Raw genomic sequence first — 26,951 nt, forward strand, 5'->3', positions numbered from 1 at the left:
TAGAACATTTTCCACTATGTTTTATTGAAAAATAGCTAATTTAAAATATATACATTATTAAAAAAAACAACAAAAAACACATGGCGCTGGTAAAATACTGAATTTTTCACTCATTCTTACCAAAGTGGCATCTTTATGTTCCCAGATGATTATTTTGCTTAAGAGGAGGGTCTCTGGTGCCCTCTGGTGACACTTCTTGAGGCTGCTGTCCAGAAAGGAATAAGAGCCCCTCAGCTTAGGGCTGAGAGAGTTAAGGACAGTTCATGTCTGACTGGCCTGTGTTCTGTGACCTTTGCCCCCTGCCCAGGAGAAAGGCAATCTTAGTGGGAGTCTTGACCTCCTGGGGGAAGTGTTCCTCCCTTAACACTCAGCCAAGCCGACAGCAAAAATAAACACTTTCCTTTTTGTCACTGTCTTCTTAAAAACACAAAAACAAACAAACAAAAAAACCCCTATCATCATAAACTCCCAAATAATGTGGGAAAGTCTCTAAGTAATTCAGGTTGTAATCCAGACCAAAAAAAAAAATTTAATTAATCAAAAAACCCCAGTATCAATTAACAGGACAGCAAAACCCATAAATCTTAGGATGCAAAAAAAAAAAAAAAAAGTTGATTCTTCCCCTTGTCTTCATAACAACGGACACCACTACTCTGGACAACTCTGTGCCTATGGTTTCTGGGAGTGGATGACTTTCTTGAATTTCAGGAGGCAGACCTACTCCAGACCTGTGCCATTCCTAAACTGTAACATCAGCAGAGCCTAAGTTCATTCTCTAGACCAAACACTTTGGACTTGAGGTTCCTCAGTTCTCCCTGTATCTTGTGTGCCAGTCGATTGCTATCACGAACCTCACACAGAATGGCAAGATCCTGGTTTGCCTGGGCGTTGAGTGTGGCCTAGAGATTAAAAAAAAAAGAAGTGATTATGGCAGATGCCAGAGGAGAGAAACCTGGCATGAAGCCCCAGCTGTGCCAGCTCCTTTCTCTGATACTCTTAGTTCACAGGGTAGATTCAATGCTTAGTCTAGAGACTCGCTGAGAGAAGGAAAATGTAGAGTTAGGGCTGAAAAGGCTCGAAACCATTGCTTCCCCACACGACAGACAGAAGCCTGAGTCAGAGGACAATCAACAATTAACAGTGAGTAAAGAGACCAATATAGACATTATTAGTAAATCCGCCAAAGCATGAAAGGCAGCATCGCTTTGTTTCTGTGTGAACCTGCTTGGCAGAGTGACTGCTCAGGGTGTGTGGATGGACAGTTGCATCTCTTTAAGATGACACTGGAGGCACCTCAGATTCTACGTGAAGCTGTGTCTCATAGGGAAGAAGTACTTTCTAACTGAGTTACTCACTTTCCCTATTTGTAAAATAGACAGGTTTTTTTCTTTTGGCCAGGCCATATGGCTTGTGGGATCTTAGTTCCCTGACCAGGGATTGAACCCGGATTCTGGCAGTGAGAACGCTGAGTCCTCACCACAGGAACCCCAGGAACTCCCCACAGACACGACTCTTTTTTTTTTTAATTCATTTATACATTTATTAACCTCCACTTGCCCTAAATCAGAAGCCATACTAAGAACTGGGGATCCCAAGAAAAATAAAACAAGGTATTCCTGCTCTTGAGCAGCTCTCAGTGTTCAGTTTTATTTGCAAAAATGTAATATTTTAAGCCATCATTAATTCACAATTGAAGTAGGCACTTACTCATGCTGCTGCTGCTGCTAAGTCGCTTCAGTTGTGTCCGACTGTGCGACTCCATAGATGGCAGCCCACCAGGCTCCCCCGTCCCTGGGATTCTCCAGGCAAGAACACTGGAGTGGGTTGCCATTTCCTTCTCCAGTGCATGAAAGTGAAAAGTCAAAGTGAAGTCACTCAGTCGTGTCCGACTCTTCGCGACCCCATGGACTGCAGCCTACCAGGCTCCTCCGTCCATGGGATTTTCCAGGCAAGAGTACTGGAGTGGGGTGCCATCGCCTTCTCCAAGACACGACTCTCTGAACCCACTCCTTGAGTTGGGAGGGATGAATACTTGTGCTGAGCTGAGCTCAGGTGGAAATACTCTGACATTGTCCTTAAGTTGCTTCAGTCTGTGCTGTCTTCCTCTGGCACGCACTGTTTACACTGATTTCAGCGAGACCAGGAGGATGGTGATGCGGCCCAGCCTCCCTCAGAGGGGCCCTCGTGCCGTCTATTCACCCACACCTCTACTCCCTCCTGGTAATTCAGGATCAATTACCTTATAGAGTATTTGCTCCACGTCTTTTAGTTTTTGCCGGAGAATCTTAATGTCTGTCTTAAAGCCTTCTACCTCTAAGACACGCCGGGTCTCCAAGGCCTCGTAGCGCTTAGTCATGGCCTGCAGGCGTCTCCCCATCTTGCTGGTGCGGTCCTACACCCGGGGTACAGGAGGGCCTCTGTAAGCAGAAGGGGCACCCCTAGCCAGCTGCCCGCCCCCCGAGAGGCAGAGAACCCCACACCTTAAAGATCTCTCTCCTTGCTCCTTCCTCCTCACGAATCCGGGCCAGCTCTTCTTCCAGGGAAATGCACTGCTCTTGGTACATGCTAGACAGCCTTCTCTCTTGTATGAGCTTATCCTTTAGGGACTGTGGGTCAGAAGGAGAGAAAAATTCATTTGTTCTTTAATTTGGGTAATTCAAGTAGCACTGAGGGAAAGAAAGAAAGGATTTCCAGAAGTGCTAAATCAGTGAAGGAACAAGACATCACAGAGAACATCTGAAAACCTACTTCCGGAGGATTCTCTAGCTTTTTTCTTAATGTGTATAGAGTAGGAAATTCTGGGGTTTTTTCCGTTTATTTTTATTTTTTAGAAAATTTTTTAAACGAAACAAATATTTTCGGCTCTTGGAAGAGTCAGATAAAAGAGTTCGGAATTGTACCAAATAAGACATTACAACCTATTTGGGGATACGCTTCTTAAGTTTTTCTTTAAAAAGAAACATCAACAGCACTTAAAACACACGCTCCACTGAGCAGCCAGGATGATCTTGAAGAAGCCCAACTTGGATGTCACTTCCTTAGACAGAATCCTTCAAAGACACGACGACGCTCGGAGCTGTGCATCCTCGGCAGGAGCGTGAATACTTGAGGGAGGGCCGCCCTCCCTCCACCCTGCGTGCCTACCCCTCACGGCCACATGCTCCCTCACACCTGCCCTGATGCTCTTCCCCGAGGTCTGCCTGGCAAGCTCCACTCTCCAGGTCTCAGCAAAAATGCCAGACTCCAGATGGTGTCCCAGTGCTTCTCAACAAAAGTAGACCTCCAATAGCAACATACAATCTTCACAGAATCCTTCTAATTCTATAACACCAGTTTTTTTCCCTCCCTAAATTTAATGTATTTTGGTTGCACCATCTGGCTATGGGATCTCAGCTCCCTGACCAGGGAATGAACCTGGGCCACGCAGTGAGAGCCCAAAATCTTAACTACTAGGCCACCAGGGAACTCCCAGGACCACTTTTCTATAACCCATACCTGGTTATTTGTTAATGTTTCTGGTCTTTCTCACCTGTTAGAATGTAAATGCCATGAAGACAGACCTGGTCTAGCCTGTCTGCTGCCGTACACTGAGAGCCCCACCCACTACAGGACTTCAACAAACATCTGTTGAATGAATCTATCGATCAGTCAACACTTAATGTTCTAAACCCCCAAACACAGTAACAAAGACCTACTCTTTGAGACCTATTTCTTGAGATCGTTGCTACAACAGCTTCCTGGACTGGATCTTATATGACAGTGATTAGGTTCTTTGAAATTCTCCGAGTTCTTTCAACAATTCCAGAATAAAAAAAAAAATTCTGTAAGATAGAGGAAACTACCTTAATATATTCATTTTGGTTGTGATGACTCTCATGAACTAGCCACATTTTTCCCATTTTCTCTTCTTTCTTCTTACACTGCATCCTGTATTCCTTAATCTTTGACATCAAGTGATCCTTTTCAAGCATCCAGGACTTCTCCTTATTTTGGTTTTCAAATCTGAGTTGCAGAAAGTCTTTGGTGCTCTCGTAGAGCAGCTCCTGGGTGTGGTGGAGACTAGGGAAGAAAGTACAGATGTGGACATGAAGATGCTTCCCCGGTACATGTGACAGTTACTTCAAACACAGCCAAGATGCAGGTCCTTTAAAAACTGTGTAATACGTAGATTCTGTAAATATCATCAGCATTTTAAAAACATGCTTCATCTGATCACCAGCAGTCTTACATGTTTTATTGAACAAAGTATAATGTACCTACATTGGTTCATAGACTGGCCTTTACAGATATTTTTCTGGGTGCTAATTTCAGGTTACATAATTAGAAGGACTACAGAAATATTTACACACAGCCTAAGTATGAACTTTTCCAAGGCACCAGACTTTACAATAAACTAAGTGATGGGGTTCTGACTAAAGGTTAACACAAGTTCTAAAACAAAAACATCCACACAGCTTTGCTTCTGTCTGGGCCGAGCTCCCCTGTGAGCTGTTGGGCCAAGCTGCCCAACAGCAAATCCTGTCCTTTTTCTGAGATAGGCTTCCTCGGTGGAAGCAATGGCCTCAGCCCACGAGGCCCCTCCATTCTTCGAAACCCCTCAGTGCTTCCACTCTACGCCCTGTGCTGTAGCGCAACACTTCTTAAGCTTATTTATCATTTATTTTTGCCAGATGCCACAAGGACCATCAAGGACAGTACCAGCTACTAGACATACACAGGTACTAAATAGATTCCTGCTGAGATTTGGGAATAGACAAATGATGTTTCTGTCTTCAAAAAAAAAAAATATCCTGAAGAGTTAGCAACTCATCAGTTTAACATCAGCAGCTAGAAATATACTGTATCAAATGATTGGACTGCTTGCAAAGGGCATTAAATACCATACTGCAGTTTTCCACTGAACACATATGGTGAGATCCACTTAGTTCTTCTCATGAGTAAGAGAGTACACAGAGAAGGGGACAAAGACTACATAATGTCAGAGGAGTAACCGTCATCTGATGAATATATTCAGGTATGCGTGTGTCTGTATAAACAGGGAGAGATTGAGTCAGTTCCCTCAAGGACCGCTCTTGCTTGCAACAGGTTATTTTATTCTATCTGGTGTTATGCTCTCAGTTACAAACAGGGGAAGCATGCTCTTGAAAATGTACAAATGGTCTCAAAGTGACACCTATCAGGCAGCCATTAATGGCCTTGGATTTCCTGCCATTCAACACCCTCAGGATCCCAATCTACTGGAAGGAGCCGATCAAGTGCTCAGATCTGCAGAAGAAGTTGAACTAGGAAGGTTATTAATATTCTGACATGTAAAATCATACTTTACTCTGACAATTTAAAAGTATTGTTCCCTTAAAAACAATTCAAATCCAATAGAAACTGGAGATGCTATGCTTAAGCACAAAATACCAAAAATAAAGATGGAGAGGTACCAGCCAAATGCAAACAAGACATGATGTTGGAAGCAGCAGGGCCTGCCAAGGGCCAGGGGCATCTTCTACCGGCACGGGTCAGCGAGTTCAACTTGAGTATCATGTCTAGTTTAGTGACCATGCTTTAGAATGGAGGAAGAGACACTAAAAAAGTTTGTGAAGCAATAAAAAAACCAACAGGATGAAGATTGCAAGGTGAAAAAGAATATATACACACACACTCCAGGGGATCTTCCCAACACAGGGATTGAAATTGAATGCAGGTCTCCCACATTAGAGGCAGATTCTTTACCATCTGAGCCACCAGGGAAGCCCATATATACACATACACATGTGTGTGTACATATATATATATATACACATTTTTTTTTTTTTTTTCGGCCGCACCACATGGCTTATGGAATCCTAGTTCCCCAACCAGGGATTGAAGCTGGGCCCTTGGCAGTGAAAGCTCTGAGTCCTAACCACCAGACCACCAGGGAATTCCTGTGAAAAAATATTTTAAAATGTAGGATATTTAATGCAGGATAGAGAAGGTAAGATAAAGGTCATCAAGTGTTCAAGAATTATTTATTATGTGCCTGCTCTGCACAGGAAAAGACCCTGGGGAAGAGACATCATTAAAACAGAAGGTGAAAAGGTCCATCGCTGAATCATGCTGGTCATCAAGGGCAATGTGGGGGAGATGTGTAAGGAAGAGTGCACCCATTCCTGGGAAGGTCAGAGAAGGATGACTGCACAGCGAGGGGCTGCTGCACCGTGAGTGCTGCATGACCCACAGCCACAGGAGTCTGGCCGAAGAACGAGGTGAGCTATAGCCAGAGGAGCAGAGACTGAGGGCCGAGACTCCCAAGGGCCAAGGCAGCAGGAGACACTCACAGGGAGGAAGCCTGCAGGGCACAAGGGGACCGGCGGCAGGAAACACAGCTTGGTGACAGCAATGATTAAACCAGAACACAGCTTGAGCCGGGAACGAGAGGGCAGAGAAGGGACAGGAGAGGCTTCCGGGTTCACAGATGACAGGGTTTGGAATCAGAAACTGGAGAGTGGGGAGCTGAAAACGACCCCAAATCTCCAAACTTGAGAAACTACATGGATGCAACGGCACTGGGCTAAATGGGAAAGAATGGAGCAGCAGGTCTGAGATGGGGAAGGGTGCTTGTTGGGAAAGAGAAAGTTGAGTTTCATTGTGGTAAATTTGACGTTTTCAAACATACTTTATTGAAGATGTCTCTACAGCCCAGCTCTGGTCACTGCAAGTGGACAAACAGCTGAGGAGGGTGAAATGGGGAGAACCAAGAAAGACAGGTGCTGCGGGAACCAAGGGAGATGGATTTCAAAGGGGGTGGTCAGAGGCCCAGACACACAGAAAGACACGAATGAACTCAGTGATGACTTTAGACGGGGAACGCTAAGCAAAACAGGGAACAAGAGCAGACTGCAGAAAGCGGGGGACAGGCAGGCAGGAATGGGGTAAAAACAGTACACAGTTTCCATTTTCTGGTGCAATTATGTGAAGTCGAACAAGAGAAAAGGACTGTTATGCTGACTTAGATAACCCATCAGTGGAGAAAAGGATATTCCAGGATGGTACGATCAGACTACAACCCTCAGAGGGATTGAGGGGAGAATGTAGAGCCCCAGTCCTGTAGGAAAAGCATCAGATGAGCACGCCAGGGAAGTGGGAGAGAGGTGGGGGGTGGGGGTCTGCTGAGACGGTTCCTTCAGTGCCAGGACCCTTGCTGCTACTGGACAGGACTGCCAGCTTGTGGAATCTTAGCTCCCCCACCAGGGATCGAACCTGCGACCTTGGCAGTGAGTGTGACAGTCCTGACCCCTGGACCTTCTAAACCACATAGGAGACACCTGAAACCTGTCCAGTGTGGATCGTGAGTACCCACCTTCTGGTGAGCTCTGTGATTCTGTCCCGGCTCCTCTGCTGATGAACCTGCACTTCCTCGACGCAGATCCGCCTCTCCTCCATGAGTCCTGCCACCTGCTCCCGTGAGAGCCGGGTCTGCTCCTCCAGCTGCGCCTGCAGCGCCTCCACCTGGACAGGCCGGAGGGGCGAGGCGTCCACTCCCGCTCTACTCCTGCTCGCTTCTCACCTCTAACAGCGAGCCTCTCTCCAGAAAAACAAAAATCCCACAAACAAAAAAAAACAGATGTGCAGCAGCAAAACAAACAGGAGAAAAATCTCGACTGGACTCCTCTTTACATCTTACATGTGGTCTGAGGCCACATGAGAGCAGACTCCATCCACACCAAGCAGAGCACCCAAGTCACACCAGAAAGGCTGGACAAGCCCGTCTCCCCTCTCCGAGACGCTCACCTTCTCACCATCTCTCTCTCTGGGCTTTCAGAACTGTCTCCCTTTTGGGACTTCCCAGTTGTGTAGAAAAAGACTCATGTCTTCATTTTTAAATTTAGAAAGTGTGGCAAAACGAGTATAATGTGATTTCCTTGTCTGAGTCAGGCTGTCTTGACCCCACATGGCGACACTGGCCAAAGGTAGAAACTGTCCATTTACATCAACACGCCCTCTGATAAGGACAGGAACTTGAATGCCGTTAGATGAAAAATCAGGGTTGTAGGTGACATATGATGACCAGATGGTGAGAGGGTGACTCATTACTTTCTTAGACTTTGGAATACATGCACCAGACAAACGGATGTACCCCCAAAGGTCACCGTTTGGGGACAGACAGCTGCAGCTCTGCGTGTCCCAGGCCAGCTGCACAGGAGTTCTGACTGTGACGACTCTGGCGGGAGGGTTCGGCCTATGAGCTGAATGAACTGCAGGTTCACACCAGCACTTCTAGAATGGTGCAGTACAGAGTAATGGTTGTAAAGACAGAGCTCTGGGAAATTAGGAACAACCTCAAATTTCCAATCCCAAGATGCCCAGAGGAAACGTGTGCCAGGAGACACGTGGCACACGCTAGTGAGGGCACAGGACCCACTCCAGGCCTGTGTGCGGAGCGGCGACGATCGTACCTGGAGGGCGAGGGTCTGGACGTCTCTCTGATGCAGCCCAGTGCTCACCTCCTTTTCTCTCCCTGCTGATTTCCTCCTGCTGCCTTTAGAGTCTAAAACAGAAAACAGTGGAGGCCTTCACTTAGCTTTTCTTTCCGCTTTTCAAGCATCAACATTATCTTTGCAGAGAAGTTTGGTTTTCTTTATATGGAAGAGAAGGAAAGGAAGAAAAAGGACAATGTACAATAATTACAATGCTCAACTGCGCAAATAGGAGTCTTTTAACGGAACTTTGTTAGGATGTCACCTGGATCTTTCTGAAGAATAAACTACTAAATTTCCCTTTGGAGTTATATCTAATTTCTTTGTAAAATCTTATTTAATGAAAAAGGGTAATGAATTACAAAAACTAAATCTAAACATTTTAGTTATGATGTATAACCCAATTTTCAACAGACAAAATGATTTTATAAACAAGCAACACTAAAACTGTACTAAACATAATTTGATGATTTAGATGATTCAAGAAGCTTATTTATTCTTTTTATTGAGGTATAGTAATTTATAATATTTGTTTCATGTGTACAACATAGCAATTCAAAAATTTTATAGATTATACTCTGTCTATACTTATTATAAAGTACTGGCTATATTCCCTGTCCTGTACAATATATCTTTGTAGCTTATTTATTTTATACATAGTAGTTTGTTCCTCTTAATCCTTTACCCTTATTCTGCCCCTTCTCTTCCTTCACCCTGCTGGTAACCACTAGTAACTATGTTCTCCATATCTGTGAGTCTGTTTTTGTTCTATACTCACTAGTTTATTTTTTAAATTCCACATATAAGTGATATCATACAATATTTTTCTTATTTCTTAGCATTATGCCCTCTAAATCCATCCATGTTGCTGCAAATGGCAAGACTTCATTTTTTTTTAAATGCCTGAGTAGTATTCCATTCATCTTCTTTAACCATTCATCTGTTGATGAACACTTGGGCTGTTTCCATATCTTGACTATTATAAATAATATCGCTGTGAACTGGGGTGCACGTTATTTCAAGTTAGAATTTTTGTTTCCTTTCTAAGAGCAGACCTCAAAAGTGCTTATCTCCACATGTGTAGTGATGCATTAGCTAGACTTATTGTGGTGAATATTTTGTAGTATATACAAATATCAATTTACTATTTTGCACACTTAAAACTAACATTATATGTCAATTATATCTCAATTTTAAAAAATTGTGATTTCCATTAATAAAAGAGGAAAGGATAAGGAGACTGAGGGTTAGAGAATAATTCATAGGCTGTGATTCCACATGTTATCCAAGTATATTTTATGACTTATCACCATAAGCATATTAATTAGATATATTTTTTATTCTACTTTATTAAAACATCATAGAAAGGTTTTTTTAAAAAAAGCTCAGTAAGATCTGAAACCACCAGCAGCATGATTATGAATATTTATTATCACTGTACAGTAGGAAAAACTGTTTAATTATTTGCACCATGGTTTTTAATTCTGCATCAATAAGAATTTCTAAAAATACAGCTGGTACCTGCTCTGAGAGCTGGAGACTCATTCTTTTCACGTACTTCTACAGGCTGGACAGTCTTCTGGAGAATGCTGACCTGAAGAAGCAAAAAAAAAAAAAAAAGTACAGAAATAGTCTTCCTATAAATACAGTATTTCATTTTTTAGCTTTAGTTCTCCAGATCAAACACCATTCATAAATTAAGCTGATCAAAACTTAAACAATCATATAAGGATGCCATACATATGGGAGACCAGAGAAGAGAAACTGGATAAAACCCACTAACAAACTGAACACACACTGACTAAAACCACTGCTGGTGATAGAAATGGAAAAATAAAATCTCAGGGTTCTTTGGCAATATCTACAAAAAAAAAAGAAAGTGGTCTTTGACAAGGTCTTTTAGGAAAGTAACAGAAACACTGAAGCATGCATATATAGATATGTATAAAGATGTTCACTGAAGCACTGTTTATAGAGTGAACAAGTGGAAATCTCAATTATACACATAAATATTTCTATATGAGTAGGAAAAAAGCTTTATCTCTAGGGTACAGAATTATGGGACACTATCACTTTTCTGTTAGATTTCTGAAATCTGTGTTTGTTTTTAACAAAGACCATGCATTACTTTTGTAATCGGTGTAAATGAAGACCTAAAAAGAACCCAGTATTGAAACTTGCTCCCACACTAAGTCTGTTCCTGCTGCTCTCTCTAATCTCATCCAAGACACCTCCTCCTCTAAGCTTAAGGTTTCCAAATGGCAGAATGGGGTAAACAATGCTACTTTCCAAGGCTTTTGAAGAAAAAGAATAAAATCACAAACCTGTTTGTAATTGCAGAAAATGCTCTGAAAAAAGCAAACTGAGACCATGGTAGCTAATTCTCCTTTGAGCTTCTTTAGCAAGGATCAAAGTTGTCTGATTAAGGACCCAGGCTGCATTTTGTAAAAGCCTTGTCTACCTTGCCATATAAAGGAGGACTTACTTTGTTGGGAGGCTCCTTATAAAAGTAGGTCACTTCTCCAGTGTCTGTTCCCACAAGAGCCAAGAGATTCTGAATCTTCTTCTTGTCTTCTAGCTCCCTGCAATTCTCATAAAGAATAAGCATACACTGTGTCCAGAGTAAGTAAATGTTTGTTTAAAGGATCTCCCTTCTGACTCATTTTATTTTTAAAGCAATGATAACCTCAAGTTAAAATTAAATTGGATTAACCTCCTACACTATTGGTGGGAATGTAAACTGGTGAAGCCACTATGGAGATCATTATGGAGGTTCCTTAAAGAAACTAAAAATAGAGCTACCATATGACCCTGCAATCCCACTCATGTGCATATATTCGGAAAAGATGAAAACTATCTAATTCAAAATGATACATGCACCCCAATGTTCACAGAAGCACTATTTACAATAGTCAAGACACGGAAGCAACCTAAGTGTTCACCAGCGGGTGAATGGATAAAGAAGATGTTCTAAACACAGAGGGCTTCCCTGATAGCTCAGTTGGTGAAGAATCCACCTGCAATGCAGGAGACCCAGGTTAGATTCTTGGGTCAGGAAGATCTGCTGGGGAAGGAACAGACTACCCACTCCAGTACTCTTGGGCTTCCCTTGTGGCTCAGCTGGCAAAAAATCTGCCTGCAATGCAGGAGACCTGGGTCTGATCCCTGAGTTGGGAAGATCCTCTGGAGAAGGGAATACTCCAGTAATATACTCCAGAATACTCCAGTATTCTGGCCTGGAGAATTCCATGGACTGTAGGCCATGGGGTCGCAAAGAGTCAGACCTGACTGAGTGACTTCCACTTCACTTTACTTCACTACACACACACAATGGGATGTTACTCAGTCATAAAAAAGAATGAAATAATGCTATTTGTGGCAACATGGATCGACCTAGAGATTATTATACTAAGTGAAGTCACACAAAGACAAATATCATGGTATCACTCATATGTAGAATCTAGAAAAATGATATTAATAAACTTATTTACAAAACAGAAACAGACTAATAGATGTAGAAAATAAACTTACAGTTACCAAAGGGGAAGGGGGGAGGGATAAACGGGGAGTTTGGATTAACATATGCACACCACTAGATATAAAGTAGATGGTCCTACTGTACAGGGAACGCTACTCAATATCCTGTAATAACTTACCTGGGAAAGAAAATCTGAAAAGTAAATACATTTGTATACATATATGTATATTTATAGGTATGTACACATACCTATGCATAACTGAATCACTTTGCTGTAGGCCTGAAACATTGAAAATCAAAAATGTCAAGAGAGGAAAGAACATCAGCAATAAGCTCCAAAAAATTAACTAAACTAAATTAAATTAAATAGGATTTATCTAGACTTCAGCTCTAGTTTTAAGAGCATCAGGCATTTAGATTCAGGAATTCAGAGAACCCAGCGGGAAATAACCTCAATCAGTTAGTTGGTTGAAGAGCGTGAAGGCAGACACCAGGGCGTACTGTTCAAATCTGCCTCTTCAGCTACGTGGGAGCTGACAGTTCACAGCTGGATCTCTCTCCAGGCCTGCTCTGAGTCCAGGCGGCCTATCTCACCAACTGTCTGCTCGAGGAGCAGCCTGCACCCGGGGCCTGGCTACTGAGGGGCGCGAAACCCAGTCCTCTCACCTCGTTTCAGGATCTGAGGACCATCCTAGAAGGGCACCCTGTGTGTGGCAGGGGCCGAGGCCTGCTGTCACTGAATCGCCACTTAGCCTCTGCACACTCAGACTCTCCCGAGTGCCCCCTGGTGGTTTACTCCTGAGCACACTCCCTGCAAACCTCCTGCAAGCAAATCTCCATTGCGGAGTTCATTTTCCAGGAAACTGACCCCAGACAGTTGATACCGCAAATGGACCAAGGAAGCAAACTTTAAGAGAGATGTCAGGGACTTCCCTGCTGGTCCAGTGGTTAAGACTTCACCTTCCAATGCAAGGGGAGCAGGTTTGATCCCTGGTCAGGGAGCTAAATTCCACATACTTTGCAGCCAAAAAACTAAAACATAAAGCAGGAGTAATATTGCAACATGTTATAAATTCAATAAAGACTTTATTAAAAAATCTTTTAAAAACACAATGAGATTTCAGAGCCTGGGATGTGCAGACCTGTTACAGTGTTCTTAGGAGCAAGACAGGTGAGTGGTAAACAGGGGAGAGGCTAAACAATCAAATAAAAGTAAAGGCAGGAGGAAAGCTGGGCTGCATTCTATACAAACTCACAACCTCTGCCCCACTTCCCACACCCCAGCCAGCTGTCAAGACTACTACCTAAAGAAGAAGCTGACTCTCCGAGAGGTAAGGTCTGGTGAGGCCTCAGCCAGAGTCCACGGTCACGATCACTCAGCCCTTCCTCCAAGGGCCCACGGCCATTTATTCCAGTAACTGTGCACTGTGGGGAAGGGCTGCTGGGCAGTCTGAGCTGACTTTGACACCTAGTGAAATGAAGCATTATCTGGGGCATACAGGAACCAGGTAATAAACAGAATTTTGGTTCTGGTCCAGCTCAAAGTGGGTCCACTGGATCCAAACCCAGTCAGGGGTCATTCCCCCATCTCCAAATGTATAACTGAAATGAACATAATTGGCAGTTGGCAAAATCTCCAAATTGTTTCCTTGGTTTCTGTGTTAAAGCAAGTGGAAGCCTCTGAAACTGCCTCTCCGCACCCCAGCCACAATGGTAAACAAAGAGTAAAGGCTGTAAGGGTGAGGGTCCCCATCAAATCCCCATTAATTCGCAAGTATGATCCTGCAGAACCAGACAGGCAACAACGCAGTGCTACCAAGCAGGTACAGTCGGTGACTGTGCAGCCGCAGTAGCGTTTTTGCCAGAGCAGAGAACCAGGTCTTAGGTACACAGCATGTGGCTATGGTTAAGCAAATGTGCTCCCTTCCACGATCAACAGGCCCAGAGCAGTTCTCGTTCGGGTGACGTGAACAAGAGGATATTTCTACAGGCTTTCTGAGGACCGTTAGCTCTTCTGTTCAATATCAAATTTGTCCAAAGGGACCTGGATCTGTTCACTACTGAGCTATCAAATTAAATCAGATGGGACAAACAACAAGTGCAAGTGGGTTAGAACCCTCAAGTGTACTCCAAAGGGCCGGAGGTAAACCCTACATAGCAAGTCAGCCAAGTTTCAGGGGTCTGATTGAGGCACGCCAGGCCACTCCCTTCAAAATGAAGGACAGATTATTGTACCTCATGCCTACCGCCACCAAGGACTCATAATGCCAGAGGAACTGCTCAGTGTCTGAAGACAACATGTCCTTTCTTTGGGACACTGCGCTGACCCATGTAACAGGTGACATGGAAGGTGACAAGGAACACTGTGCTGACTGACGCTTGTAACAGGTGACGTGCAAAGTGACACAGGACACTGTGCTAATGTTTGTAACAGGTGACGTGGAAGGTGACACGGGACACTGTGCTAATGTTTGTAACAGGTGACGTGGAAGGTGACACGGGACACTGTGGCGACCCGTGTAACAGGTGACGTGCAAAGTGACACAGGACACTGTGCTAATGTTTGTAACAGGTGACGTGGAAGGTGACACGGGACACTGTGGCGACCCGTTTAACAGGTGATGTGGAAGGTGACACAGGACACTGCGCTGACCCGTGTTAACAGGTGTTGTGGAAGGTGAAACAGGACACTGAGCCGACCCGTGTAACAGGTGACATGCAAAGTGACACAGGACACTGTGCTAACGCTGTTACTGCGGCAACCCGTGTAACAGGTGACGTGGAAGGTGAAATGGGACACTGCGCTGACCCGTGTAGCAGGTGTCGTGGACGGTGACCTTTCCTCGTGGCCCAGAACTGAACTGAAATGAAGTGCTGCATTAGGTCAAGGCTGAAACTTAAGGAGATTGAGCCAGGAATCAAAAACCTCCCAACAAAGAAACACCCTGCACCTGATGGCTTCCATGGTGAATTCCACTGAACACTTAAAGAAGGACTAACAGCACTCATCCTCAAACTTTTCCAAAAACTGAAGAGGAAGCAACAGTTACTTTTACTTTCTATGAGGCCAGCACTCCCCTGATACGAAAGCTGGACAGACACTACACGAAAACCACTACAGACCTTACAGACATCGATACAAAAATCCTCCACAGAACATTAGTAAACCTGCATTCGGCAGCATATTAAAAGGATACACCACGATTAAGTGGAATTTATTCCTGGAATACAAGCAAGGTTCAACATATGGAAGTTGATCAAAGTAATACATCACACGGACACAATGAAGGAGGAAAACACACAATCATCATCTGATACAGAAAAAGCACTTGACAACATTCAACACCCTTTTTAGATAAAAACACTCAACAAATTAAGAAGAACAGGAAACAACCTCTGCACAACAAAAGCCACAATTGAAAACCCATGGCTAAAGTCACACTCAATGGTGAAAAACTGCAAATTCTCTACTAAGATCAAGAACAAGACAAGGCTGCCCATTGTGCAACTTCTATTTAACTTAGTACTGAAGTCCTAGCCAGACCAAGTAGGCAAGAAAAAAGGAAGAAAAGACACTCAAGTTGGAAAGCAAGAAATAAAATAATCCTTATTCACAGATGACATGATCTTATACTCAGAAAACCCTAAGGGTGCCACAAAAATTTTTTTTTTTAATTTTAAAAATTGTTAGAACTAGTAAAGGAATTCAGCAAAGGAGCATAACACAAATCCAACATGCATTTCTATACACTGACAATGAAAAATCTGAAAAGAAAATTAGGAAAAGAATTTGATGCACAACAGCATCAAAAAGAATATTCAGGAATTAACCAAGGAAAGGAAAGACTTGTATACTGAAAACACTCCTAAAAGAAATTAAAGATGAAATAAACAAATGGAAAGATATCCTGCGTCCATGGATTGGACAGAGCAATCCCCAGACTTCATGCAAGTCCTATAAAAATCCTCTGTGTGGATGAGAACGTTCTGGAGATGGACAGTGGTGTGGCTGCATGATGACATGAACGCACTTAATGATACTGAACTGTACACTTAAAAATGATTAAAAGAGTAAATTTTAGGTTAAGTATATTTTACCAGAATTAAAAAGAACTGCACTGTAGTGGGTGTCCTGGCATACCGCTCAGATGCCCATCTCCCAGGGGCTCGGTCCTTCTCCAGCAACTGCCCTGGGCTGAAGGGGGCCGCCTCCCCCAAGTTTATATCCCTCCCTGGTGGGAGCTGCGTCCAATGACAGATCACTCCCTGTGGGGCTGACTAAGATCTCTGTCCCTTGGTGGACTCTGGTGGTGGTGGTTTAGTCACTAAGTTGTGTCAACTCTTGCAAACCCATGGACTGTAGCCCACCAGGCTCCACTGTTCATGGCATTTCCAAGGCAAGAATATTGGAGTGGGTTGCCATTTTCTTCTCCAGGGGATCTTCCCAACCCGGGGATCGAAACTGTGTTTCCTGCACTAGGTGGATGCTTTACCACTGAACCACCAGGAAGTCCTTGGTGGACTCTATCCTAATTCAAATTCTCCCTCAACCCAAATCTGCTCAGAGCTGCTCCCCTTAAGAGTCTGCCTACTGATGATCGCGCAGGCAAACCCCTATCTCAGAGCCTGCTCCCTGGGAATGCAGCCAAGAGGACCACGGAAGAAATGCATGTCGTTCCATGCGGTTTAGAAACATGCCCCTGGCGTCTCCTTCCTCCCGTTAGTACCTGATTCTTAGGCGGTCGTTTTCTGAGTAGAGGCGTAGGACGTGCTCTCTCTCCTGGAAGAGGCAGACCTGCATGTCACTCAGAGCTTTCTGCAGCTCAGCAATCTCTTCCTCCCTCTGCTGCAAATCCCATTCCAGTTTATGCTGGTGGGGGAAAAAAAAGGCAGCTGACAAGATACTGGGCTTCAGAGGAGTAGCTCTTATTGCATGCAGTGGCGTCAGTTCACGTAGAAATATTACAAAGTGGACAGTTTCAGCAAGGCAGGCTCCAAATGACAACAGGCTGTGTTCAGACGAGTTTAAACCCACAAGGTGAATGACATCAGAGCTCTCACATCACCTCCTCTTACGGACGACAGAACCCAGGACACCACATGGTCCACCTGTTCTAGCCACTCCTTTTATCTGGCTACAACGTGCAGCTTGCAGGATCTCAGTTCCCCGACCAGGGATCGAACCAGTGCCCCCTGAGGTGGAAGCTCGAAGTTCTAACCACTGAAACACCAGGGAATTCCAAGTCACACTTTAATGCTTTTTATGTAATACGCGTTATAAAACTCTGGAAAGCAAAGATGAAAGGTGTGACTCCTGCTTACAGAGCAGGAGGAACTGTGTGAGGAGACAGACATGCCAATAATTAAACTGAAAGAAGGACTGAATGCAGCACACATGGGGGAGGGGTGAGCTGGCCCAGGAAGAATCCCTGACAGCTGCTGGGGGGTCAGAGGCCACCAGAGAGCTGAAGCCTGAGAGGAAGGCAGAGATGGAGGAAGGCAGTGCTCTCAGGGAAGAGCTGGAAATGCAAGGACCTCAGTATCACTGATGGCTCAGACAGTAAAGAACCTGCCTGCAATATAGGAGACCCGGGTTTGAGCTCTAGGTTGGGAAAATCCCCTGGAGAAGGGAACAGCTACCTACTCCAGTATTCTTAAAAACAGGCTTCCCTGGTCGCTCACATGGTAAAGAATCTGCCTCCAATGCGGGAGATCTAGGTTTGATCCCTGGGTCAGGAAGATCCCCTGGAGAAGGGAATGGCAACCCACTCCAGTATTCTTGCCTGGAGAATCCCATGGACAGAGAAGCCTGGTGGGCTACAGTGCATGGAGTCGCAAAGTCAGACACGACTGAGGGACTAACACACAGCATCACTGGAGCGGAAAGTGAGAGGTCGATGGAGCAGTGTGACCCTAGGCGCTGGATCCTAGGAGCTGTTCAGGATGAATAGGAGTTTGAGAGTGTGGCATGAGAGTCTGAGATGAAACAGGAGTTTGGACAGTGTGGCTGCAACGATGATGAGGTGGCTGGAAGGGACTGAGCAATGTCTGGGAGGCAGGATCAGCAGGTCTCAGCAAGTGACCCGAGGGAGGCTGGGCAGAACCACAGGCACTGACGCCATCATGAAGAAGAAAGAAGCATTAAGAGACAGGAGTGGAGGGAGGGGATGGCAGGGGTCTACGCGTACGCATAGGCAGGGGGAAGGGGGTTCCTGACTTCAGATATGGACACAGCACCATGGAGCTCAGCAGGAGGAGGAGTCAGCCCTAGTTACCTGGGGTATCATCCTCCCATTGAAAGAGGAAACAGACAGAACAGGCTGCATCTGGAAAGCAGGACTGCCTCTTGGGCCGGACTGTGGACTTTGAGCTATACAACCAGTATCTATGGAAACGACATACCAACTGGAAAACCAGACCCCCCAGATGGAAGAGCCCCAGGGCTTCTACGGCTAGTACCTAGACTCTCCCTGGCCTACAAAAATACCCTAATTATCTGTGTAACTGAATAAAATCATAAATTCTATTATGCTTATTGGGGTATGACCACAGGCCTATTGATAACTGTCCACTGTTAACTACCTAGGCTTAAGGCATACGAATCATGGGTTAACTTTGATTATATCTTTCTTTTCCTTTGTTCAGACTAGTTTCAGAGAACTTAGGGAGAGGGGTTTGGGTACGTACACTTAGGGTATATAAGGCTTTCACAAAAACTGATCGGGGTCCTTGGCTAAGAGGAGACTCTGCCTTGGGCCCGCCGGTGTAATAAACTGCACTCCACTATCTGCATTGTCCTTCTGAGAGAGTTTGTTTACCAGAAGGCGTGGCTACAACACCACAGGCAGGAGGACCACGCGTGGACAAAATGAGATTACTTATGGTAGAATCACAAAGAACTTTGACATTTAAGGCTAAGGAAGGAGAGGCCATTCCCGCCTTCTGAGTGGCCCTTACTCGTCTGTGGAGTTTCCCTCTAAATAAATCTACCTCTTGAGTCTCATTTTGTCTCTCACTGAGTTTTTCTGCAATGAGACATCAAGAACCTGATTTACTAAGCGCTGAGACCAGACCAAAACCCGCTCCAGGTGGGAGAAGTTAGCAGTTAATGTATTGTATGCTAACAGTATGCTGCCAACAAGTACACAGACCCCAGACAGGTTGAACTAGCAGGGGGATGATGCTGACTCCTGATGACCTCACCGCCAGCCAATCAGATGAATGTCCATGAGCTGGCCACACCTTCTCTGAACCATTATGATATAACTTCTCACTACCTTCCCCAAAGGGACACAGTTTTGAGGGGAGTAACTTACGTCTTTTCTACTTCACTGTTCCCCCCGCCCCACCTACCAAAAAAAAAAGAATTAGGAAAGAAAGTTGTTAATCAAGACTGAGAACTGGTCAGAGAGGCAAGCCAGACACTGGGAAAGAAAAATGACTCTGGAATCAAGACAGAAGCAGACCTCTCAGAGGAGAGGTCAATAGGGAACATACTGCAGAGGTCACAGAGAGGTCACTGAGGCAATAGATCCTGGAGCCATGGGAGGAGCAGCTGAGGACTGGACCCAGCTGCAGTCAAGGAGTCGCGGAGCAGGTGACCGAGTCAAACTATTCTGGAAGGCTGACTGGGAAAGAAAGCCATCCCTGCCCTGAGAGAAGAGTTAGGGAAGCCTGGCTAGAGGGGGGCCTTTCTCCTTCATTGGGAAAGATTTGAGTCTACCTATATACTGAGGAGGAAAAGCCAATGTCAAGAAGAGGTTAAAGACAGAAGACAAAGGGGAGTTCCCTGGTGGCCTAGTGGTTAGGATTTGGGGCTTTCACAGGCATGGCCCGGGTTTAATTCCTGGTTAGAAAATGGAGATCCTGCAAGCTGTGTGGCATGGCCAAAAAATAAACAGAAACTGCTGGATCTGTTCAGCCTCATTATGCTCCCTGGAGCAGTGAGGAGGAGGGGATGGATACGGGTGCAGGTGACCGAGCGTGGTCAGGCTGAAAGTGAGGCTGCCAGAGGAGAGAGGGGCCTGTGGGCCAAAGGGGAGCAGGGAAGGCAGGGCCCGGGCCTGGAGGGGTGGGGGCCGGGACCGGGAGTCTACCACCAAAGGGTAAAACTTCCATGTGGTGTCTGAGGACACCATGATTTATTTCCTGTGAATTCATCTTGCAATGACCTTTCTAGGCAGCAGTTCTCAGCTGGAGGGTGGGGGGGTGGGGTTTGCCTAAGCCCCCAGGAGAACTCTGGTGGTGTCTGGGGGCATTGCTGACTGTCACCGCTTGGGGGTGGGGGTGGGGGCTACTGGTATCAGCGAGCAGAGGCCAGGGATGCTGGTACCCGTCCTTGTGCACCAGACAGTCTGTATGACGAAGCACTGGCCAGCCCTCACCGTGGATAAGGCCAGGTCGAGAGGCCCTGATCCAGGACCAAGGCGGGGGACAGGGGTAAGTCACAGGGCGAGCTGCTGCCAGCAAGGGGCACAGACCAGCAGGGCCACACGCGGCAGTGCAGCTACTCGTAGAGTGAAGCCAAGGGGTGCCGTTTAGAGAGGGACAGGGCGGCCAGAAGCTGACACACAGCACTTAGTAAACGGAGAAGTCAGGGAGCTGTGGAGGCGACACTGGAGCAAAGTCAGGCGTGAGAGGGAGAAAGAACCAGAGGCACAAGAAGGCTGAGAGGAAGAGACAGAGAAGTCTGGGGCATCGTGGTCCAGCGAGGCCCTCGGGAGGAGGGCAGCTCGGCAAGGTGGGAGGGACCTACAGAGAACACGGACGCCAGCTGGCACTTGCGGGTGTCCCCAGCACTGGACGGGCTTGCTCAGACTCCAGGAAGGCCGCACCGGGTCCTCCTTACCTGCCCCTCGCACGCTTCCCTGTACAGCTCCAGCTTCTTCAGCAAGTCCTCGTTCTCTGCCTCACACTCAGACATCTTCTTCTGATAATACTCCAGAAGCTCCTGAGACGGGCAGAGGACAGCCAAGCGATCCTCCACCGAAGGCAGGGGGGTCGACTGTACAGAATCGGAGAAGGACACACCCTTCCACCTGGTGGGGCTGCTGAAGCTGCCGGCAGCCTCATGCTTGTGGACAGCTGCAGGCCTGTGTGAGACGGGGAAGGACACATTCATAAAACTGTCTGAACGTCTATGAGATGTTACAATTCCTCAAATTAAAAATAAGGCTTATGTTCTTAAAGTGCTCATAATGAAGGTGCTCACAAACCTGAGAGTTTAATGTTACAGGTTCATGAATAATCAATCTTATGAACTGCTCTCCAGGTATTAAAGGCTTAAAGCTGGATTCAAAATACAAGTTAGACAATAAAAAGAGTTCATTTAAAAGAAAAAAAGGAATATCAACTAAGTAAGGCCAGAGAGTGACAGTCAGAAAATTTGATACTATTAAGAATACAGCAACAGGAGCACTTACATGCTGTTGGTGGAGTGTAATTCGGTTAAACTACAGAAAGTAAATTGGTTAAATCTAGTAAATTGCAATTCTCTTGTCTACACATACATATAATGTGACATACACAAAAATGTTCATAGAAACATTATTTGTGATAACAAAAACAGTAAACTTTCCAAATTTTTGTTCAACAGGATAATGGATAAACTGTGGTGTATTCAGACAATGGAATATTTTCAAAGTTACAGAAAACATGAATTAGAGATACCTGTATGACTGAGTGAATCATCTGAACAATATTAAATGGGAAAATGCACGTAGATGCATATACAGAAGATATTACCATTCATTTATAATCAGAACTTGAAAAATGAAAGCTTACTTTAAGGGACAGACATATAAGTGGATCAAGATTCAGGATTAGAAGACAGAGCCTTGGGACTTCCCTGGTGATCCTGTGGCTAAAAGTCCAAGCTCCAAATCAGGGGGCATGAGTTTGATCCCGGGTCAGGGAACTAGATCCCACATACAGCAACTGAGAGTTTGCATGTCACAACTAAGACCCAGTGCACCCAAATAAATAAATATTTTTTAAAAACTAAAAAAAATAAAGCCTCATCAATAATCATACAACCAATCAGATCCCAACATCTAGCATCAGACTTGAATTACACAGACCAAAACCAGGCAAGTGCAAAGGCTAGATCAGAGGGTTTTTTTGGTTTGTTTGCTTTCAGCAAACGAGACAATGAAAATTATAGAAAACAAATGATGCAGAAGCAGAGAAATTCTCATGTGAGAATTAATTCACTTTAGCTAACAGCCTGCAGTTTACAACAACAAAATAGACCACAGAGCAGAGAAACTTTATACCAGAGTTTAAACAAGCCCAGAGTTGTAGTTAATGAAGGTTATGGGCAGCACTTTTAATAGATGAGCATGACGAAAAAAATACTACTTTATAAATCATTAAAAGCTCATGACAGAAATACTACTGAGTTTCGTGTTTTAAAAAGGTGTTGCCTTCTGACATCTCTGGGAAATAGGTTAATGGATAACCTAACTAAAAGGTATTTCTGAAGTTCTACAAACAGGAGTGTGTTGACGACAAGGAGGGCGATGAAGAGGTGTCATGCAGGCTGACCAAGAGCCAGAGTCCAGTCTCCTGTTTTTGTCTGTTGGTTGTTTCCCCTATAATCGAGGCTCACTCACACTGCCTAGATTCTGGTATGAACATTTACTATGTCCTAGTTTTTAATCTAAATTCCACATAACAAGAATAGAGAAGTGAGCGCTAATATAGTTCAAATCCAGAGTTGGGAAGTTCTCTTCCAAAACCCTTCTAGTTCCTAAGCCAGTGGGCACTCGGGTACCAGAAGTCTAGGCTCTTTATTTCAACAACTCAAAAATCAGCAAATGTCTTACTTTCTGCAGACAGGGGACTGCGTCGGGGTAAAGTTCATGCTGTCCTTTCACACCTGTCGAATACACAAAAGATCCAGAACGAGGGGTCAGGAACAGAAAACACAGTACAGGATGTGCAGACCGGTCCACCCAACATCATCAGAATGTGACATTTTAGAATGCAGTATTATTTGGGCAGCTCCAGATCATGGGATTTTATTCAGACATTCTTCCTCATCATTGTTTTTAAATACAATCAGACTGACATTTAACGTTTCAATGGGAAGCACACAAAAGAAAAGCCCTCGTATGAAAGTTTTCTGCAATGAATTTACATGCAAAACAAATTGACAATTCTTTCCATGAAATAATAGCAGAGGGAGATACAGAAAACTTTCTAATAACCAAGAGAAATTAAGTGGAAATTCAGGCAGAGGACTCAACATGCTAAATTTAAGTTAAATACAAAGGCACTGATGTAATCTGTATTTGGTGTGCTGCATCTATTGTTTTATCTTTAAAAAGCTCGTGCACAATTTCCATTTCAATTGATAATACAGATCATATTTCTTAATTTATTTTAATTGGATGATTACAATATTGGGATGGTTTCTGCCATACATCAACATGAATCGGCCATAGGTCTATACGTGTCCCCCCAATCCTGAACCCCCCTCTCACCTCCCTCCCCACCCCGTCCCTCTAGGTTGTCCCAGAGCACTGGCTTTGGGTGCCCTGCTTCACACATGGAACTTGCACAGGTCATCTATTTTACATATGGCAATATATATGTCTCAATTATTCTCTCAAATCATCTCATCCTCGCCTTCTCCCACGGAGCCCAAAAGTCTGTTCTTTATGTCTGTGGCTCCTTTGCTGTCCTGCATGTAGGACTGTCAGTACCATCCTTCTACACAGATCAATCTTGTCACAGAAATTTTCAGGAAGATAAACTTCACTGTCAAAGAGGGAATACCATGTTATGTGAAGGAGAGAGAGGGGGAGAAGGGAAGATGCGGAGATGGGACATGGGAGGGGTTCTTCGTAAACCTGGCTTTGGGGAAAGCTTTCTCGTCAAGCCTGCTGTCACTCCACTGTGACTGTGAGCAGGCGAGAGGTGACCTAACAGTCTATCCCAGTGCTCTTCTGCTTGGTAAATGTCTGCCTACAATCTTCAGTCCCTGGGGAGGAAGTCTGTGACAAGGAGTGAAAGCACGCACCACTTTGGTTAATTCCAGGTGCCATTTTCCTGCTCACAACCCCGTGTTCTCCCCGCTCCTCCCCCCACCTCCTTGAGCTTTCCTGCACTTGGCCTCCAGGACACCACGTGCTCCTCATTTCCCTCCCTAACCCTCCCTCCTCACTGGCCACTGATCTTCAGTCACTTCTAGTTCTCAGCTTATCCTTACTGCCTTGGTGACCTCATGAAGCCTCGTGGCTTTAAATACCAGGAACACACCAGCAGTTCTCAAATGCAGCCTCCAGTCCTGAGCGCCCTCAAAAGACTCATGCACCTCTGCCTGAGCAGGTCTCTCAAGCTTAACATGCCCCACACTGAGCCCCCCAACACAGACCTCCCACCACCTAACCTGCCCTCTCAGGAGGTATGATCCACATTCCAAACAATTCACTCATTTCAACATACAGCTCAATGAGCTTAGTAGAGTCACAGACACCGTGCAACCATCACCATCAGCAGCTTTAGAACATCTTCAGCACTTCAAGAAGAAACCCAGGTAACCTTCAGCTCTCCCCTACATTCCACTCCACTGCAGCCCTAAGCAAGCACCAATCTACTTCCTATCTCCACAGAGGTTCCTGTTCTGGACTTGCATGCCCGTGGAATCATATGGTATGTAGTCTTTCTGACTGACTTCTTTTATTTCGCCTAATGTTTTTAAGGCTCTTCTATGTTGCAGCACTCCATTCCTGTCTATGTATCTGGATGGCATCTGAAATGCCACTGTCCTCAAATCAGTGAAGAGCAAGCGTAACTTTCTAAGAACTTCTAACAACCTGCAACCTCTCACCTCCCTCTCTTCCTTCCTCCTTCCTGACCTAGAGTACACCTACAAAAAGTTGTCTACACTCATGTCTCATTTAGCTTTATAACCTCACTTCTGCTACTACATCTGCACTGAAGTTGCCCTTATTCATCAGCAGACATCCACATTCTTAAGTCCAACTGTTCTTTTGTTTCCATCCTTCTCCATTCAACAAGTGCCTTGATTGCGTGCCTGCCAACATTAACCTCTTTTAAAATATTGTTTTGTGGTTGAGAGCACAGGCTCTGAAATCAAGCAGACTTGGGTTTGAGCCAAAGTTCAGTCCCCTATTAGCTGTGTGGCCTTGAGGAAGTTTTTACTTAACCTCTTTAAACTTCAGTTACTCATTAGAAAATGGGGATAATGATAGCACATATGTCACAGGCTGGTGTAAGGATTAAATCAATAAAAGAGCAGAGCACATGTCCAGCACATTTAAGCATTCAATAAATGCAGACAATTACTATTTTCACTGAAAATTTTATTCCCTTGGTTCAAAAGGTTTTGTGTTCAACTCTCTTTACTATTCCTCTCTCCATTTCTTTGGGAACGTTATTCCCACTTCTTTTTCATGATTACCTATATCATCTAAAACACAGCCTGGAAAATAATAACTTACAATGACTTCTAGAATGAATAAATGAGATCTTTCAATCTCCTTACTTGAATTTCCAATTATGTAACATATTTTCATCTATACATGTCCCATTGGAGCTTGAAATGTTTAACTTAAAAAAAGAAAAAATCAGAATGAAGCAGCTCACTCCTGGGTCATGAACCCAGAAGTGTGGTCATAACTGACCAATGAAACTCCTTAATATTAAAAAAAAAAAAAAATCATTCAAGCCACATATTTTTTAGCATCTTAAAGCTAATGCTTCCCAAACCAAATACATCATCTTTGTCACCCAAACATGCTCCTTCTGACTTTACTATATCAGTTACCAATTCAACATCTTTCAAGTAACCTGGATTTGAAAGTTTTATCATTTCACTACTCCTTCTCTTGACCCTCTTCTGACAACGACAGGTGTTATTTAGGGATCCTCCATGTCTTCTTACCTAACCTACTACAATGACTTAACTGTTCTACCCAACCCCCCACCCGACTAAAAAGCCTTTAGGATTCATCGGTGTTTCTCATAGTCTAATGCTCTAAATCAAACTCTGCCTAAGCCGCACGGCTTTTAAATGTACGGCCCAAACCTACCTCTCCTGCCTTGTTTTCCTCCACTCCCCTAATGTACTCCGGCGTCCATGTCTTTGTTCAGGAGCTTCCCTTCAGCTGGTCCACAGTTCCCTCCACTCATAATCTCACTCAGTGAAAATCCAATCTGCACACGATAAACTCAAGTGCCACCTCCTCCATCTCTTCCCTGAGTCACTCCATCCAAGACGAACTAGCTGCAGAGGAAGCGCATTTGTCATTCTCTAAGAGGGGACGGAATAGAGTTCTCTGGGGCTCCCACCTCTCCCACGACCGTGTGTTCTACCTGCAGATGGGAGCATTGTCCTGTCTCCTGAAAGAACTTGGCCCTTCCCTTGTTTATAACACAAGTCACAGTGTTTCAGCCAGCTTCTACCCATTCCTATGATATCTTTATTAGGGTTTACATTTTCCATAGCTTGTCTACTTACAACTAAAATCTGTTTGGCACTTGGACATTTATTACTTTAATCCCACAACTCTGTGAAGGATCTCATCCTTCAACTTCACAAATGAGGAACGTGAGGCTGAGCCGGGCGGGGACGATGAGGGAACCCCAGGAGCTTACATTCCGTATTCCTTTCTCCATTTCGTCCTGTTTTGACCCCCCGGAGACCAGAGCCCCCATCCTCCCGTGCCGCCTATCCTGCCCGTAAAGATGCTAACTGTCCGTTACGGCCCGGGCCTCCCGACGAGCCCTCTCAGGCTCCCACCCCTTCCCTCAGCACTGATCACACAGTTAGTACCCCCGCCCCGGGCACAGTAGTCCCTCTTTTCTTCCCCAGACCCCTTCTCTGACCTCCCACTCCTGGAACCCGGAACTCTACTCACCCTGCCTGGATCTGCAGACGCCAAGAGCCCAACAGAAAAACACTCAAACCGAGGGGCGGCGCGGCGGGCCCAAGCCCGCCCAATCGCCCACTGGCTTACACAGCCTCTGGATTGCGCACCATTAGGAAAACTGTT

The 26,951-nt window shown here is 44.9% G+C and overlaps 1 protein-coding gene across 3 annotated transcripts; it reads right to left on the bottom strand.

Annotated features, from left to right (window-relative positions):
- CCDC77 (coiled-coil domain containing 77) lies at positions 1 to 26,951 on the bottom strand. Of its 3 annotated transcripts, none has more exons than XM_006069047.4 (13): positions 26,817 to 26,951; positions 25,989 to 26,182; positions 22,755 to 22,807; positions 20,777 to 21,020; positions 16,656 to 16,708; positions 10,936 to 11,032; positions 9,972 to 10,044; positions 8,430 to 8,521; positions 7,334 to 7,482; positions 3,843 to 4,059; positions 2,481 to 2,606; positions 2,240 to 2,392; positions 1 to 899 (listed from the first exon to the last, which is right to left on the bottom strand). In XM_006069047.4, the coding sequence occupies exons 3-13, from the start codon at positions 22,790 to 22,792 to the stop codon at positions 753 to 755; spliced, it is 1,389 nt and encodes a 462-aa protein (XP_006069109.2). In that variant the 5' UTR covers positions 22,793 to 22,807; positions 25,989 to 26,182; positions 26,817 to 26,951; the 3' UTR covers positions 1 to 752. The 3 variants fall into 3 exon arrangements, with proteins under 3 accessions (XP_006069109.2, XP_006069107.2, XP_006069108.2); XM_006069045.4 differs by having other exon boundaries at positions 16,656 to 16,798; XM_006069046.4 differs by lacking the exon at positions 25,989 to 26,182 and having other exon boundaries at positions 16,656 to 16,798; positions 26,817 to 26,922.

The sequence above is a fragment of the Bubalus bubalis genome, chromosome 4 (assembly GCF_019923935.1).
Source record: "Bubalus bubalis isolate 160015118507 breed Murrah chromosome 4, NDDB_SH_1, whole genome shotgun sequence".
Taxonomy (NCBI): domain Eukaryota; kingdom Metazoa; phylum Chordata; class Mammalia; order Artiodactyla; family Bovidae; genus Bubalus; species Bubalus bubalis.

Bases quoted from the DNA above. Each gene is read 5' to 3' on its own strand.
- CCDC77 (XM_006069045.4), bottom strand. From the start codon at position 22,792: ATGAACTTTACCCCGACGCAGTCCCCTGTCTGCAGAAA. The intron at 7,483-8,429 runs GTACGATCGTCG...CGGCCTGTCCAG, and splicing joins TCCAGACCCTCGCCCTCCAG to GTGGAGGCGCTGCAGGCGCA. The intron at 2,393-2,480 runs GTGTGGGGTTCT...CCCCGGGTGTAG, and splicing joins CAAGGAGAGAGATCTTTAAG to GACCGCACCAGCAAGATGGG.